The sequence below is a fragment of the Rutilus rutilus genome, assembly GCF_951802725.1.
Source record: "Rutilus rutilus genome assembly, chromosome: 10".
NCBI classification, from domain to species: Eukaryota; Metazoa; Chordata; class Actinopteri; order Cypriniformes; family Leuciscidae; genus Rutilus; species Rutilus rutilus.
The window spans coordinates 4,783,499-4,799,639 of NC_140215.1; the positions used below are offsets into that span (position 1 = coordinate 4,783,499).

The window sequence follows — 16,141 nt, forward strand, 5'->3', positions numbered from 1 at the left end:
GTTTTCTGTTGTTCAGAATTCACAGTATTTTATGTCACATGGTCATTGTTTACAGTAGCCTACAGTACACATTTCCCCCCCAAGTTTCCCCTTTTTACAGATGGTGATGAAACTGCAAGATTAATACCTGTATGTGTTCAGCTACATCTTATTGTTTTGATAGTATTTAGTATTTATTTTTAGATTCTGAATATATTTTAATACGGTATTACTGTAGAAGTGTTGCAAATGTCTGTGTCATTCAATGTTGTACTAATGCATTCAGTGACTACATCTTCCAAACTACATATTTCACTTAGACACAACCACTGCCAAAACTCAGAGCCCATTTTTATACACTCTTTTATACGCTCAAAACTGTTAAATATAATTGAAAGATCTTATTAACATTGAGATCTTTCAATTTAAATGAATTGATTTCTCACTTAAACACAAATACCAACAGAACTTGATTTACTATACAGGCTTATTTGCACATGCTTACATATTATTTCCAAGACTGTGTTATTTAATTTAAAAACCTAAGCTAGACTGAAATGTGCAATATTTCTACCGTATACCACATTGATATATATTCTGAATATTTTTTTATTTTTTTTTAAACAAACAAAAAAAAACAGAAAAATGAAGATGTAACTAAACACCTACACAAGTCTTAGTCTTTCATTTTCATCAACATCTATACAAAAGGAAATCATGTTGTACATTAATGTAAACATGAAGCATGTAACGTAAATTGCATTGAATTCTGAACAGCAGAAAATAGTGCATATTGCTGCCTGTTGTTTGTGTGTTTTTTTGTTTTGTATATTTTATTGTGTTTGTTGGCTGAAACCTTCACTAGAGTTCTGAAAGAATGACTTAATTTGAAACATAAATGATGTGTTTTGGTAGTTTTAATGCGTTTTGAATGTGAAATTAGCTGCAGTGAAGCTAGAAGTTGGTTAAGACAGCTTTGAAAAAAGTGATAATTATTGAGAAATACATACATTCTAATTTAATTTAATTAGAATATAACATTCTAATCTTGTCGGATAACAGATTATGATCGGGTTACAAGCATCACCTGTCAGTCAGGGGAAAAATGTAATGATGCCCAGTATCAAGTGTAATTAAAGTCCAAAGGGAAACAATGTTTATTTTTATTACTGCCGATGTCTGAGAGACCACAACCCATAAGATTGGCCTTTCATTACAGAAAAGAGGGTCTCCACTTTGTTGCTAAAGTGAAAAAAGTGTACCGTAATTGCTGCTAATGTACAGTATCAAATAATGTTATATCATTTCATAATTGTACTAAAATGTATACCTTTTTAAAAAGAACTGCAACATGTTCAAAATTGAAACCAAAGGAAGAAATATAAGCATTCCCCTGACTTACTGCTGCGGTCGCATTTTATTTATCTAGAGTCTAGATCATGTACAGTTTAACTTGTGTGGTGACCTGCAATTGTTACCTTAAAGAGACATTTCTGCTCTATTCAGTTTTGTCAGTTAGGAAGTCTTTAATTTTAGATAAAAGCAAAGATGATAGAAACTAGATCCAATTACCGAAGATATTTGTTTGTCAAATTGTAAAGGCCCATCTAAAAGCACACCCCATATTCCGCACATGTGTAGATATAAATGCAGATAAGCTCCTCAAATCGATGCTGGGGGTCTTAAAATGATCAGTGGGGCGAAAACTATCACCTCTTTGTCTTCATTTAAAGACAAAACGTTTTGAGCAAGCCAAGATTTAACCTCATCTAAGCATAATGAAAGAGAAATTAATGAGAATTTAACAGTTAAAAAGATAATGCAAGTAATTTTCAAACCAAACTACACAAGTGCGTGAAAATGTAAAATATTGTTAAATACAACTGTAACATTGTTTAAAAACAAACCCTATAAACACTAAAAGAGCTGTATTATGCAAGCCAGGCCAGTAGTTCGCTAGCCTGGTAATACCAAACTCTGCTACTTCGCTTTGCTTCGTATACAGAGTCTGGAATGGCATAATAGAGAAGTGTTTTCTCTCTCGCGGGGGGCGCTTGTCTGAAGTTTAAAATCATTGGTTACCCGTAAGCCAATCACATAACGTTTGGTTATGGCGTGTGTTATGCGCATGCTCAGCCGCATCTAACTTCCACTGTAAACACATGTATGATGCAAAAACAAAAACCATCGAGCAAAATACCGGAGTGAACATGGCTGTGAACGACTTTTGCAGATTATGTGAAGTAAATCTACGCATCCACGGTACAATCAGCGTCTACGTCACGGCTCTCAGCCCACCCTCTGTTCGTTGATTGGCCCGGCTGTTTTCAGGCCGGAGGAAAACGGAAAGCTATGACGCTGTCTCAGACTGAGTACAGAAGCTAAATGAAATTGAGCAGAAGTACGAAGTCTGACGTAGTCAGGCTAGTAGTTCGCCTTGTCAGAAGAAAAAAAAAACATGTATATGTGAACACCTGATGATAAGTATGCATGTGAACATATATACTTTATATACTTGTGGATGCCCAGCCTGATCTCATGAAAATGCATCTCTATAGCATGCATTGTTTATCGTGCAATGTTTTACGCGAAAATTAGTTTTTTACATGCATATGATACGCACTTTATTGCATGTAATACACACACACCCTACAACACTAATCCTAACCAAACATAGTCAAGTCAAGTCAAGTCAAGTCATCTTCATTTATATAGCGATTTTAACAATGTAGATTGTTTCAAAGCAGCTTTACAGAGATAAACGTATAATTTAAGGTAACAGAGATTGTTTTGGCTTTATAGCGGTTCTTTAGTAAAGTTATTTTCCAGCTAAGGTTAGTTATGATTGATTCGCTTCCGTCGCAACAATCATTTGTTATTAAATTAGGGGATGCTAAGACGACACAATTCTCTCTACATAGACTTTAAACGCAAACCTGTGAGAAACGCTAATGGCGTTCACATGCGCATTAAAAATTGGTTCTATAGTTATGTGCGTTTGAATATATGTATGCAGGTTTGGAATTCCCTACAAACCAAGCCTAAACAAAGTACTGGTGTTTCCTTATAATTTTTGATACAGAATTTTATTTTATTTGATCAATTCGGGGTAGATACGCGAATTGAGTTCTCCCGATGACGCTTTATCTGTAGAGTGGTAAAGGGATCCTCCATAGGGAGAGACTAGTTGGCACTTCAGCACTGCGTTGTCATCGGGTCCAGGCGAAGGTCCTTCATCAGATCTGGATACGGCCTGGATCCGGCAGGCTGCGGGAAAACCTCGCGATAAACAAAGACACTAAAATTAGCGTAGATGCCATTCTTCTTATGATGTAACGAGTACATCAGGATTTATGGGAAGTGTTCCCGGTTCCAGCTGACCTAATCTATGCAGCCTAATATTGAATTATAGAAGTCTATAATGTATTATGTGAAAGCTAGGTCAAAGAGATGTGTCTTTAGTCTAGCTTTGAACTGACAGAGTGTGTCTGCTTCCCGGACAATGGTAGGAAGACTGTTCCAAAGTTTTGGTGCTAAATAGGAGAAGGATCTACCGCCAGCAGTCGATTTTGATATTCTAGATATTATCAACTGGCCGGAATTTTGAGATCGCAATAGACGTGAAGGACTATAATGCGTTAAGAGCTCGCTCAAGTACTGCGGAGCTAAACCATTTAGTGCTTTGTACGTGATCAGCAATATTTTAAAATTGATGCGATGTTTAATAGGGAGCCAATGCAGTTTTGACAGAACTGGGCTAATATGGTCATACTTCCTGGTTCTGGTAAGAACTCGAGCTGCTGCGTTTTGAACCAGCTGTAGTTTGTTTATTAAGCGTGCAGGGCAACCACCCAGTAGAGCATTACAATAATCTAGCCTTGAGGTCATGAACGCATGAACTAATTGTTCCGCATTTGTCAATGAGAGCATATGACGTAATTTAGATATATTTTTAAGATGGAAAAATGCAGTTTTACAGATACTAGACACGTGACTTTCAAATGAAAGATTGGTATCAAAGAGCACACCCAGGTTCCTAACCGACGACGAGGACTTAACAGAGCAGCCATCAAGTGTTAGACAGTATTCTAGGTTATTATGTGAGGAAGTTTTTTGTCCAATAATTAGAAACTCATATAATACATATTACATATTACACATTACACACCATTACTAAATCTACCCTAAACCCACCCATGCATATCATATGCACACATAAACTCCTTTCCGTGTACAAATTGCACAATAAACACAATGTGTGCTATAGAGATGCATTTAGTGTGACCGGGTTGGAATGACGTACCAATTTCACAAATTCCCATTTATGTTGTTTACGCAGATGGGAAAGGCATCGTTTTCAAAAGCTTGCATTGTCAGGCCCCCAAAATGGCATTTTCGTTGAAATGAACGGCCAAAACGTTTTCTGTTTTCAGTTGAAAATTATGTCATGTAAACAGACCCTAAAGCGTTTATTATTTATTGCACTTTAGTTTTGTTAATTGTTCATTTAAGTTGGCCTATTTATTATACAGTTATATATACAGTTTTATTCTGGTTTACTGTGTTCACAGAAGCACTGCGGGTGCTTGATGTGACGGTGTGTGAATCCTCATGTTCTGTTGTTTATGCTGCTATTTGCACATGTAAATCTACATGTTTGAGGTATTTGAATCAGTCACAGACTATTATCTATTCTAATTCCATTTAATTATAATCTAACCTTCAAATCATGTCAGTTAACTGATGATGACTGGTTAACAAGAATCAGCTTTCAGTCAGAAAACAAAATGTTAAATGAACATCCCTACTTCATATATTTCAACTGAACCAACTAAAAATGTTCAGTGCAGCAAGTCTACGTAACATTTTGAGATTGATCTCCAAAATCTTTACAGTGTGTTTGTGATGGCAAGAAATGTACAAAGCAGCCAAACAAGTATCGTTCTATACCATCCAACTGGGGACGCGAAGTTCATTTTAAATTAATAAAATCATTATTCACTGTATAAAGTATGCTTTACACTATACTAAATATAGGTCACCTGAAATTGTTACCTTAAAGAGCTATTTCTGTTTGATTAATCCCATAAACCCTAAAGGGACTGCATAACCAAGCAGAAAGTATCTATGAAGAGAGAAAATAATATTATGAATGAAAAAAGGCATAATATATACTATATAATATACTACATATATATATAGTTACATAATGAAGGCAGACTTCACTGCCAGTTCACTTCACTGTTCACACACACACAGCTCCATTGCAGAGTCCCCACTTGTATAGGTAGAGATCGTTCACAAAGTCCTCACTTGGTCAGTGTAGAGCGACATTGGTCTGTTAGTAATATAGACATGTATGTGTGTGTGCAATGGCACATAACAATGGCAAGTAAACTGTTAGGGACTGCATAACCAAGCATACAAAGTATCTATGATATATATATATATATATATATATATACTTACAGTTACAAATAAAGACGGACTTAACTGTTTACACACACACAGTTCCATTGCAGGCTATTGTGAGTCCACTGTTGTATAGGTAGAGATTGTTCAGAGTTGAGATTCCATCTTGGCATGTTTAATTTTTTCATTTTTTTTTTTTTTGCATATTTGAAGTTATATTCTGAAAAAAAAAATTGTATTTCATTTTTGTTTCTTTAAAATGACAAGATGCAGCAAGTCAACTCAAAGGTTTTGAATTTGATCTTAAAGAAGGGTCCACTGTTGGATGGTAACGAGCGACACATGTTTGGTTGCATTTAAATTGAGCAATATTTCAAACACTGACTATCTCTGTACATCAACATCCTAGAAACAAAGGAAACAGAAAAAAATGGCATCTATTGATTTTATTAGAGTAGAAATTATGTTTTATTTAATCGGCCACAACAGAGAATGAACTTCTTAAAGCAATAACTTTGCTGTAATGTCCACATCATAAAGCTTCTGATGTTTTATAGTGCTTTCATTGAAAGTGTTATGATATTCTGTATTATTTGTTGGTATTGAACTGCTGCTGAGTTACAGAAGAAATTATTAAGAAAATTAGTAACAAGTAAATTGTTAGGGACTGCATAACCAAGCTTAGAAAGTATCTATAAAGAGAGAGCGTTAAATAAGAAAAAGAATATTATGAATGATAAGAGGATATTATCGCCTCTGCTTTTGAACTGTTGCCGCCGGGCCGTCTGTATTTTTTACCCCGTTGTAGATTTAAATGGTCTTTTTTTTATATAACTGATGGGTTATATATATATATATATATATATGAAGAGTTCAGATGCAAAAGCCTCTAAGTGCCATCTGAAATTTTCTTCTAGAATGATAATTTTTATCACGCTTGTATATTTAAGTTAAGTAATTTCACTTTAATGACAATTAATAGCTAATTTTCATTTAGCTTTTAAGTGAAATTGTTGAACTTAAATATACAAGCTTGATAAAAATGATTATTTTAGAGGAAAATTTCAGATGGCACTTAGAGGCTTAGAATATATATTATATTATACTATACTATACTATACTATATATATATATATATATATATATATATATATATATATATATATATAGTTACAAAATAAAGACAGACTTAACTGTTCACACACACACAGTTCTATTGCAGGCTATTGTGAGTCCACTGTGTTATAGGTAGAGATTGTTCAGAGTTGAGATTCCATCTTGGCATGTTTAAGTTTTTTTGTTTGTTTTTTTGCATATTTGAAGTTATATTATGAAAAAAATAATTGTATTTCATTTTTGTTTCTTTAAAATGACAAGATGCAGCAAGTCAACTCAAAGGTTTTGAATTTGATCTTAAAGAAGGGTCCACTGTTGGATGGTAACGAGCGACACATGTTTGGTTGCATTTAAATTGAGCAATATTTCAAACACTGACTATCTCTGTACATCAACATCCTAGAAACAAAGGAAACAGAAAAAAATGGCATCTATTGATTTAAAAAAAAAAAACACAAATAACAGCTAGCATTATAACATATTTCTGCTGTTTTCTGTTGTTCAGAATTCACAGTATTTTATGTCACATGGTCATTGTTTACAGTAGCCTACAGTACACATTTTGGGGATATTCTGGGGATATCTAATTTGATTTTATCAATAAATTCCACTAGAAACAAACCTTGTTGTATTATTTTAATTTAATACTGTGAAGCTGCTTTGATACAATCTGTATTGTGAAAAGCGCTATACAAATATACTTGACTTGACTTGACTTGACATCCCCCCCCCCCCCCCCCCCCCCAAGTTTCCCCTTTTTACAGATGGTGATGAAATTGGAGATTAATGTGTTCAGCTACATCTAATTGTTTTGATAGTATTTAGTATTTATTTTTAGATTCTGAATATATTTTAATACGGTATTACTGTAGAAGTGTTGCAAATGTCTGTGTCATTCAATGTTGTGCTAATGCATTCAGTGACTACATCTTCCAAACTACATATTTCACTTAGACACAACCACTGCCAAAACTCAGAGCCCATTTTTATACACTCTTTTATACGCTCAAAACTGTTAAATATAATTGAAAGATCTTATTAACATTGAGATCTTTCAATTTAATGAATTAATTTCTCACTTAAACACAAATACCAACAGAACTTGATTTACTATACAGGCTTATTTGCACATGCTTACATATTTTTCCAAGACTGTGTTATTTAATTTAAAAACCTAAGCTAGACTGAAATGTGCAATATTTCTACCGTATACCACATTGATATATATTCTGAATATTCTTTTCTTTTTTAAAAAAAAAACAAAAACAAAAAAAACAGAAAAATTAAGATGTAACTAAACACCTACACAAGTCTTAGTCTTTCATTTTCATCAACATCTATACAAAAGGAAATCATGTTGTACATTAATGTAAACATGAAGCATGTAACATAAATTGCATTGAATTCTGAACAGCAGAAAATAGTGCATATTGCTGCCTGTTGTTTGTGTGTTTTTTTGTTTTGTATATTTTATTGTGTTTGTTGGCTGAAACCTTCACTAGAGTTCTGAAAGAATGACTTAATTTGAAACATAAATTATGTGTTTTGGTAGTTTTAATGCGTTTTGAATGTGAAATTAACTGCAGTGAAGCTGGAAGTTGGTTAAGACAGTGGATTGAAGAGCTTTGAAAAAAGTGATAATTATTGAGAAATACATACATTCTAATTTAATTTAATTAGAATATAACATTCTAATCTTGTCGGATAACAGATTATGATCGGGTTACAAGCATCACCTGTCAGTCAGGGGAAAAATGTAATGATGCCCAGTATCAAGTGTAATTAAAGTCCAAAGGGAAACAATGTTTTTATTTTATTTTTATTACTGCCGATGTCTGAGAGACCACAACCCATAAGATTGGCCTTTCATTACAGAAAAGAGGGTCTCCACTTTGTTGCTAAAGTAAAAAAAAAAGTGTACCGTAATTGCTGCTAATGTACAGTATCAAATAATGTTATATCATTTTATAATTGTACTAAAATGTATACCTTTTTAAAAAGAACTGCAACATGTTCAAAATTGAAACCAAAGGAAGAAATATAAGCATTCCCCTGACTTACTGCTGCGGTCGCATTTTATTTATCTAGAGTCTAGATCATGTACAGTTTAACTTGTGTGGTGACCTGCAATTGTTACCTTAAAGAGACATTTCTGCTCTATTCAGTTTTGTCAGTTAGGAAGTCTTTAATTTTAGATAAAAGCAAAGATGATAGAAACTAGATCCAATTACCGAAGATATTTGTTTGTCAAATTGTAAAGGCCCATCTAAAAGCACACCCCATATTCCGCACATGTGTAGATATAAATGCAGATAAGCTCCTCAAATCGATGCTGGGGGTCTTAAAATGATCAGTGGGGCGAAAACTATCACCTCTTTGTCTTCATTTAAAGACAAAACGTTTTGAGCAAGCCAAGATTTAACCTCATCTAAGCATAATGAAAGAGAAATTAATGAGAATTTAACAGTTAAAATTTTTACTAGTCTGCCTAGTAATATGTATGTGTGTATGCAATGGTAAGTTAATTGTTAGGGGCTGCATATATATAATATATATATAATGTAACTTATAGTTATAGTTACAAAATAAAGACACTGTTCACACACACACAGTTCCATTGCAGGCAGAAGTCCCCTGTTGGTCAGTGTAGAGCGATAGTCCCCTATGTTAGTAATATAGACATGTATGTGTGTATGCAATGGTAAGTTAATTGTTAGGGGCTGCATATATATAATAGATATATAATGTAACTTATAGTTATAGTTACAAAATTAAGACACTGTTCACACACACACAGTTCCATTGCAGGCAGAAGTCCCCTGTTGGTCAGTGTAGAGCGATAGTCCCCTATGTTAGTAATATAGACATGTATGTGTGTATGCAATGGTAAGTTAATTGTTAGGGGCTGCATATATATAATATATATATAATGTAACTTATAGTTATAGTTACAAAATTAAGACACTGTTCACACACACACAGTTCCATTGCAGGCAGAAGTCCCCTGTTGGTCAGTGTAGAGTGAAAGTCCCCTATGTTAGTAATATAGACATGTATGTGTGTATGCAATGGTAAGTTAATTGTTAGGGGCTGCATATATATAATAGATATATAATGTAACTTATAGTTATAGTTACAAAATTAAGACACTGTTCACACACACACAGTTCCATTGCAGGCAGAAGTCCCCTGTTGGTCAGTGTAGAGCGATAGTCCCCTATGTTAGTAATATAGACATGTATGTGTGTATGCAATGGTAAGTTAATTGTTAGGGGCTGCATATATATAATAGATATATAATGTAACTTATAGTTATAGTTACAAAATAAAGACACTGTTCACACACACAGTTCCATTGCAGGCAGAAGTCCCCTGTTGGTCAGTGTAGAGTGAAAGTCCCCTATGTTAGTAATATAGACATGTATGTGTGTATGTGTGTATGCAATAGCAAGTTAATTGTTAGGGACTGCATAACCAATTCAAAGTGTCTAGGAAGAGAGAGTGTTAAAAAAGAAAATAATATTATGAATGATAAGAAGTGTCTTCTCGCCTCTGCTTTTAAAACATTTGCCTCCGGGCAGTCTGTATTATTTACCCTGTTGTAGATTTAAATGGTCTTTCCTCAAGCAATTACATTTTTGATATATATATATATATATACAAGTTACAAAATGAAGACAGACTTCACTGCCAGTTAACTTCACTGTTCACACACACAGGCACACAGTTCCATTGCAGGCTGGAGTCCCCTGTTGTATAGGTAGAGATCGTTCAGAGTTTCAGGTCCCCACTTGGCATGTTTTTTAAAAAATAAAAAAATGCATGTTTAAAGTTATATTATGAAAAAAGACCTTAAAAGAAAATTTTGTATGTCATTTTTGTTTCTTCAAAATGTCTAGAAACCATAGTCCCCTCTTGGCCAGTGTAGAGCGATAGTCCCCTGTTAGTAATATAGACATGTATGTGTGTGTGTGTGTGTGTGTGTATTTGTACAACTATCTTTGTGAGGACCAGTTTGAGTTTTGGAGTGAGGACAAAGAGAGTAAAGTGAAGACATTTTGGCCGGTCCTCACTTTCTGAGAGCCTTTAAAGGCCTGTTTGAGGGTCAAGACTTGGTTTTAGGGATAAGGTTATAATTAGGTTAAGGGTCGGTTTAGGGTTTAGGGTTCGGGTTAGGCACTTAGTTGTGATGGGTAAGGTTAGGGTAAGCGGCTAGAGATTGCATTGTGTCAATGAATGTCCTCATAAAGATAGATGTACAAGAATGTGTGTGTGTGTACCAAATGTTCCACAAGTATAGTAATATCAATACATTTTGACCTTGGCTTGTGAGGACATTTTTTTGGTCCCCATGAGGAAACAAGCATATTAATCATACAGAATAATGTTTATTGAAAATCTAAAATTGCAGAAAGTTTTCTGTGATGTGTAGGTTTAGTGTAGGGGGATAGAATATACAGTTTGTAAAGTATAAAAACCATTATGTCTATGGAAAATCCCCATAAAACGTGAGTGTGTGTGTGTGTGTGTTAACATGCATATGCATGTGTATGGCAAAACCTGCATGAGTAGACACAGCTGTTTTTATGTTGTTCCTCACCAACAGCTCATCCATGCTGGTCTGGCATTTCTCCAGGTTGATTCTCTTGATGGCCACACGCTCCTGTCGTGGGTTACAAAGAGCGGCCTGGACGACTGCTGTGGCTCCGCTACCTACAAAACACAGTATACACGTCTCTAATGAACAAAGCGCACGCCGTGTCAAAGACATTATTCTAGATGAAAGGCAGACAGTAAACAAGCCCTCTGGAAAATAAAAGCTTGTGCACAGCAGGTGCAGCTGATCATATGATGTGCTTATAGGATTGATATCAGACGCGTGTGACGCTTTGATAAGTAGCTTTACTGTAAAGGAGACAAATTGCATGCTATACTAGAAATGCGCGTGCATATTATTTCAATCATTGTATTTGAACCTTGTATTTGCCATGTAATGCTCAATCCTCAATCAACTCATCAGCAACAGACAAACAGTCAGCATCAGCAAATATGCATAGCGTGAGTGGGAAAAGTATGTGAATCCAATTGGCTGTCCTTTGGCAGCATAACCTTTTCTAAACCAGCAAACAAAACGGTTTCAGTTCTGCAATATTCAGGCTGAAGTCAGGAGTCAGACCGGGTCACTCAAGGTGGCATATTTTTATTGGATGATTTAACTTGTGTGGTTTGGGTCCTGTTTCAGCTGGCGGACAGATGGCCTTCAGTCTCCTGAAAAATGTCCTGAATCCGATCAACTTGGGAATTGATTTTCCCATCAATGTCAGCAAGCTGTCCAGGAGACTTCTTGCCCACTTCGGACGTGCGGCGATGCTTTTTTTTGGGACAGCGGTGGCTTCCTCTATCAGTCATCTTTGCAGAACACCCACAGCGCTGCTGAACTTTCTCCATTTATAGACAGTGTCACCATGTGTCATGGCATATACTGATATCCCACAATGCTGTGCATGCAGTCAAATGTTAATTTGTTTAATACTTGTAAACTTATGATTCAATTACTACTGCGAAATATGCATTGTAGGTACTAGATATTTGCTTGGTTATGGCTAAGCTCACTCAAATTTGTTCTAGATCATTAGACATGACCTCATAGTAGAGCTGCATGATTAATCGCTATATTCAAACACCGATGCAATCTCATTCCCAAATGACAACGATTCGCCTGTGTCTATTGAAGACAAAATCACACCAGAACATTCAATGCTCACGCTGACCCAGAGAAATCATTCATGAAACAGCTTCACAAACGGTCTTTTCAACCACACAGTATCGTTATTTCTGAGACAAGTAGTCAAATTATCACTAAAGTACTAGAATAAAAGTTTCTAAGCTTATATAAACAGTGAGGTCTACCATAGAGATCGAAATAGAGCAAATCAACTTTTATATTGGCGCTTCAAATAAGGATTGAATCATTCATTCAAGAGATTCGTTCAAAACCATGATTCATCCAGAAATGAAACAAGTGAATCATTGAATCATTCAATCAAGTCATTGAATCCTTCATTGAAACAGATTTCTTTCTTTTTTTAAAAAAAACATTTTTCTTTAAAAATAAAACTCTTTAAATAGACAACAGCAATTAACATTTTCAAGATATTTTGTTTAGTTTGTCTGTTCAGAATCGTGAGTGAATCGTGACCTCTATTTGAAACAAAAAAATCTTGATTCTCAATGTATCCAGAATTGTGCCGGCTCTGCCTCATAGTGTCTGAATCCACTTTTCTTAGAACGTACCTTCACACAAAACACTGTCTGGGAAGTCATTGACTGAAACCAGGCAGAAACCAGACTTTAGATATACAAAGATGGTGCACTCATAAAACTATGAATGGGAGAAAGTGTACCGCACAATATGGCAGAATAAGTCCCGCCTTTTAAGTAAAAGGGCCAATCGGGAATTGGGAAATTCATCGTGTCATGAGTTGCTATAGAGATTATGACTGCACATGTGCATTAGCCTTAGCATTAGCATTAGCGGATTTAGAAACAAAATTTATGAGACAGTTGTTGTCAGGTTTCACTGGTGATTTCAAATATGACATTTAATCGTAAGCTTTAATAGCTTTGGAGAATTTGATGCTTCCCCATTCAAAGAGATAAGAGCTGTACTTGCATGACTGAAATAGCTGCCCGAGAGGCGTTTCAAACAAAGATGGCCGCCGAGCGAAATGACTTGCCTTGAAGGGACTTGGCAGAAACTCAATGGGTTCACATACTTTTTCCTGCAACTGTATTTCAGCATTATATAGGCCATTCTCTCCGAATATATATAAAAAAATATATATATATTGGTTGACCACTAATAAATACACACTCACACACATACACACAAAAATGGCACAGGGACAAAATAATATGATAACACAAAATACATAACTTAATAAAAATCTAAATAATACCATTCAGAAAGTTTGCTGTCAATAAGATTTTTTAATGTTTTGTTTTTGTTTTGTTTTATATACATTTTTTGTATTTGCTTGATCAGAAATGCAATAAAAACAGTAGTGTTGTGAAATATTATTACAATTTAAAATGACTCTTTTCTATTGTAATATATTTTCAACTGTAATTTATTTCTGTGATGCAAAGTTGAATTTTCAGCATCATTACTCCAGTTTTCGGTGTCACATGACCCTTCAGAAATCCTTCTAATGTGCTGATTTTCTGCTCAAGAAACATTTCTTATTATCATCAGTGTTGTGCTGATTCATATTTTTGTTGAAACCGTGAAACATTTTTTAAATATTTTTTAATAAAAAAATAATATAAATCTGACAACAATCAATCTATCTACTCAAAATGTATTAGACTTAATTTGACAGAGGCGGTTTGGTTGATCAATTTACACATTTACTCAACAATAAATGCATAAAACATTTATAGCCAATTGCTGATTCACATTAGATATCACATTGTGTTTGTGACTGTAAACACACACAAACACACACGCAGTGCTGCAAGAGTGTGGTACTGTGCCAACTGTGGCTGAGAGATAAGGAGGGAGTCCTGAACACGTCACGCACGATTAGCAGAAGAACAGCAGAGGAACTATTTAATAGGCCAATTGTTGGGCAAGTTACTCTTAAAAGTAATTACCGGTACTAGCTACTAAAAATTACTGCATTACTTATTACTAATTACTTTCTAAATCCAATCAATCAACCTCAACCAGTTGAACAAGGATAGATATGAAACTGCTCTTTTAATTCTTTCAAATAAATAATATAAAATTGCATAAAGTATTCTTGAACTGACCAAAGTATTTAAAGGAAGAAGGTTATAATAACATTAGACATTAAATTCTGATGTTAACTCCACTATTATTTGATATAGAATTGTTCTGTAATCTATAGTATCCCTTACTGTACTTTTTCAAATGAAAAATAATTAAATTACAGTAATTAATTATTTAGAAATGCATTACATGCCAACAGTGTAATATGTATGCATATATTTACATCATATTAACAACATCATGCTAATGATTGAAAATAAAAACTGAAATTTTAATTGTAATTGATTTAGAGATTAACAACTTATTATGTGTAATATTTCATCTTAAAAAAAACTATTTTAAAAAGTATCTTTGCATAATTTTATTACCTCATATTAACCATTTAAAATTAACTAGTGAAAGCAAAATGTTTTTTCCAAATAGAGAAAAAAAAGCATAAAATAATTTTAAACTAGCATCTTGATGTTGATCATTCATACAAAAAAAAACTATGAAAACCAGTAACCACATAATAGTTTGCTTATATTATTTTGCTGTGAAATCCTGAATGCTTTATATGAAAGTAAACACTTCCTGAACTGAGGCAACTTTTTTTACTTTTTAGAAAACTTGTGTTAAAATGTGAGTTTCAAATAGGATTCAACATGCTTTTGAGGAGCATTTATTTGTTCATCACTGTATTGCATTATCTTTTGCCATATTCTGCTTTTATCATAAAACGAAGTATTTAAATATCATCTTTACGAAGACATATTATTACGAGATATTGAGTGACATTTATATGCATTTTATGCAAGTAGTCTGCTATACTGTTATAAAGATGTCATTGACTTACATTGCAAGAATGATATCTTTTTAGCCTTGTAAATATCAGCATCTGCACCAAATTGCACCTTTTGCTCAGTTTGTTTTTTGCTCCTCGAGTATCAATGAGCTCCATATTCTCACTATATCATACTATATGATCCATAAAAGCCTGATGTATCAAATAGGATGCAAAATATAAAACACGTATGCAAACTTTGTTGTTTGTGTAAAACTTTGTGAAGTAGCAGATTGAGTAGAAATGCAGTGCACGAGCAGCAGAGGGCGTCACGAGCACAGCGCAAACGCATCGCATCGCATGCAGCAAATCAAGTGACACCTTTAAATCTCACAGACAGTGCTGAGAACATCCACACCTACAGTACACACTCAGAACATTCAATATCACACTTAATATTTATAAAAAATCATTTAGAAATATAAGTTATTAGTGTTTTGTTTAATATCCGCCGGCCTGTGCTATGCATCAACTTAAATCACAAAAACTTGGTTGCACTTTTTTTTTAGGCAAAAATAACCTTCCATACACACATGTGTCATCACACCAGCACCTTTCCTGTAAACATCACAGTAGCCTGGCGTCTCAATGATGCATCATCACCACTCATAACGCGCGCGCTGTCCTGAGCATGACATGACACCCAACGGATTCAAAACATATGATCGAAAGCTTCACTTGTCATATCCGCATTGCATTACTGTCATCGGCCAGTGCATATGGGGAAAAAGCCGGTAGGCCCAAACCAACAAACTGCAGCCACTGACGGGCTCAAATCCATCTGTAACTACCCACCGATGACCTCCTGGAGCTCGTACGCCTCCTTCACGATGGGCCAGCTGGTGCTGAGCGAGGGCTGCAGGGTTTGGACGGCCGCCGGGGAGTCGCTCTGCTCCGCCATGATGATGCTGAGAGAGTCGCTCTCACACACTCACTCACTCTCTCACACACTCTCTCTCTCTGCTGCTGCTGCTGCTGCTGCTGGATCATTCACATTCACTACCGCCTGCGAGAAC

At 34.9% G+C, this 16,141-nt stretch overlaps 1 protein-coding gene across 2 annotated transcripts in view; it reads right to left on the minus strand.

The window, feature by feature from the left end:
• Positions 1 to 16,141, minus strand: part of stk39 (serine threonine kinase 39) — a 90,628-nt gene extending 74,487 nt beyond the window's left edge. For both annotated transcript variants that reach the window (XM_084421956.1, XM_084421955.1), the window contains exons 1-2: positions 15,921 to 16,141; positions 11,108 to 11,220 (exon numbers count right to left, since the gene is read on the minus strand). In XM_084421956.1, the coding sequence (XP_084278082.1) occupies positions 11,108 to 11,220; positions 15,921 to 16,026 (219 nt within the window). In that variant the 5' untranslated portion in view covers positions 16,027 to 16,141. The remainder of the gene's footprint in view (positions 1 to 11,107; positions 11,221 to 15,920) is intronic.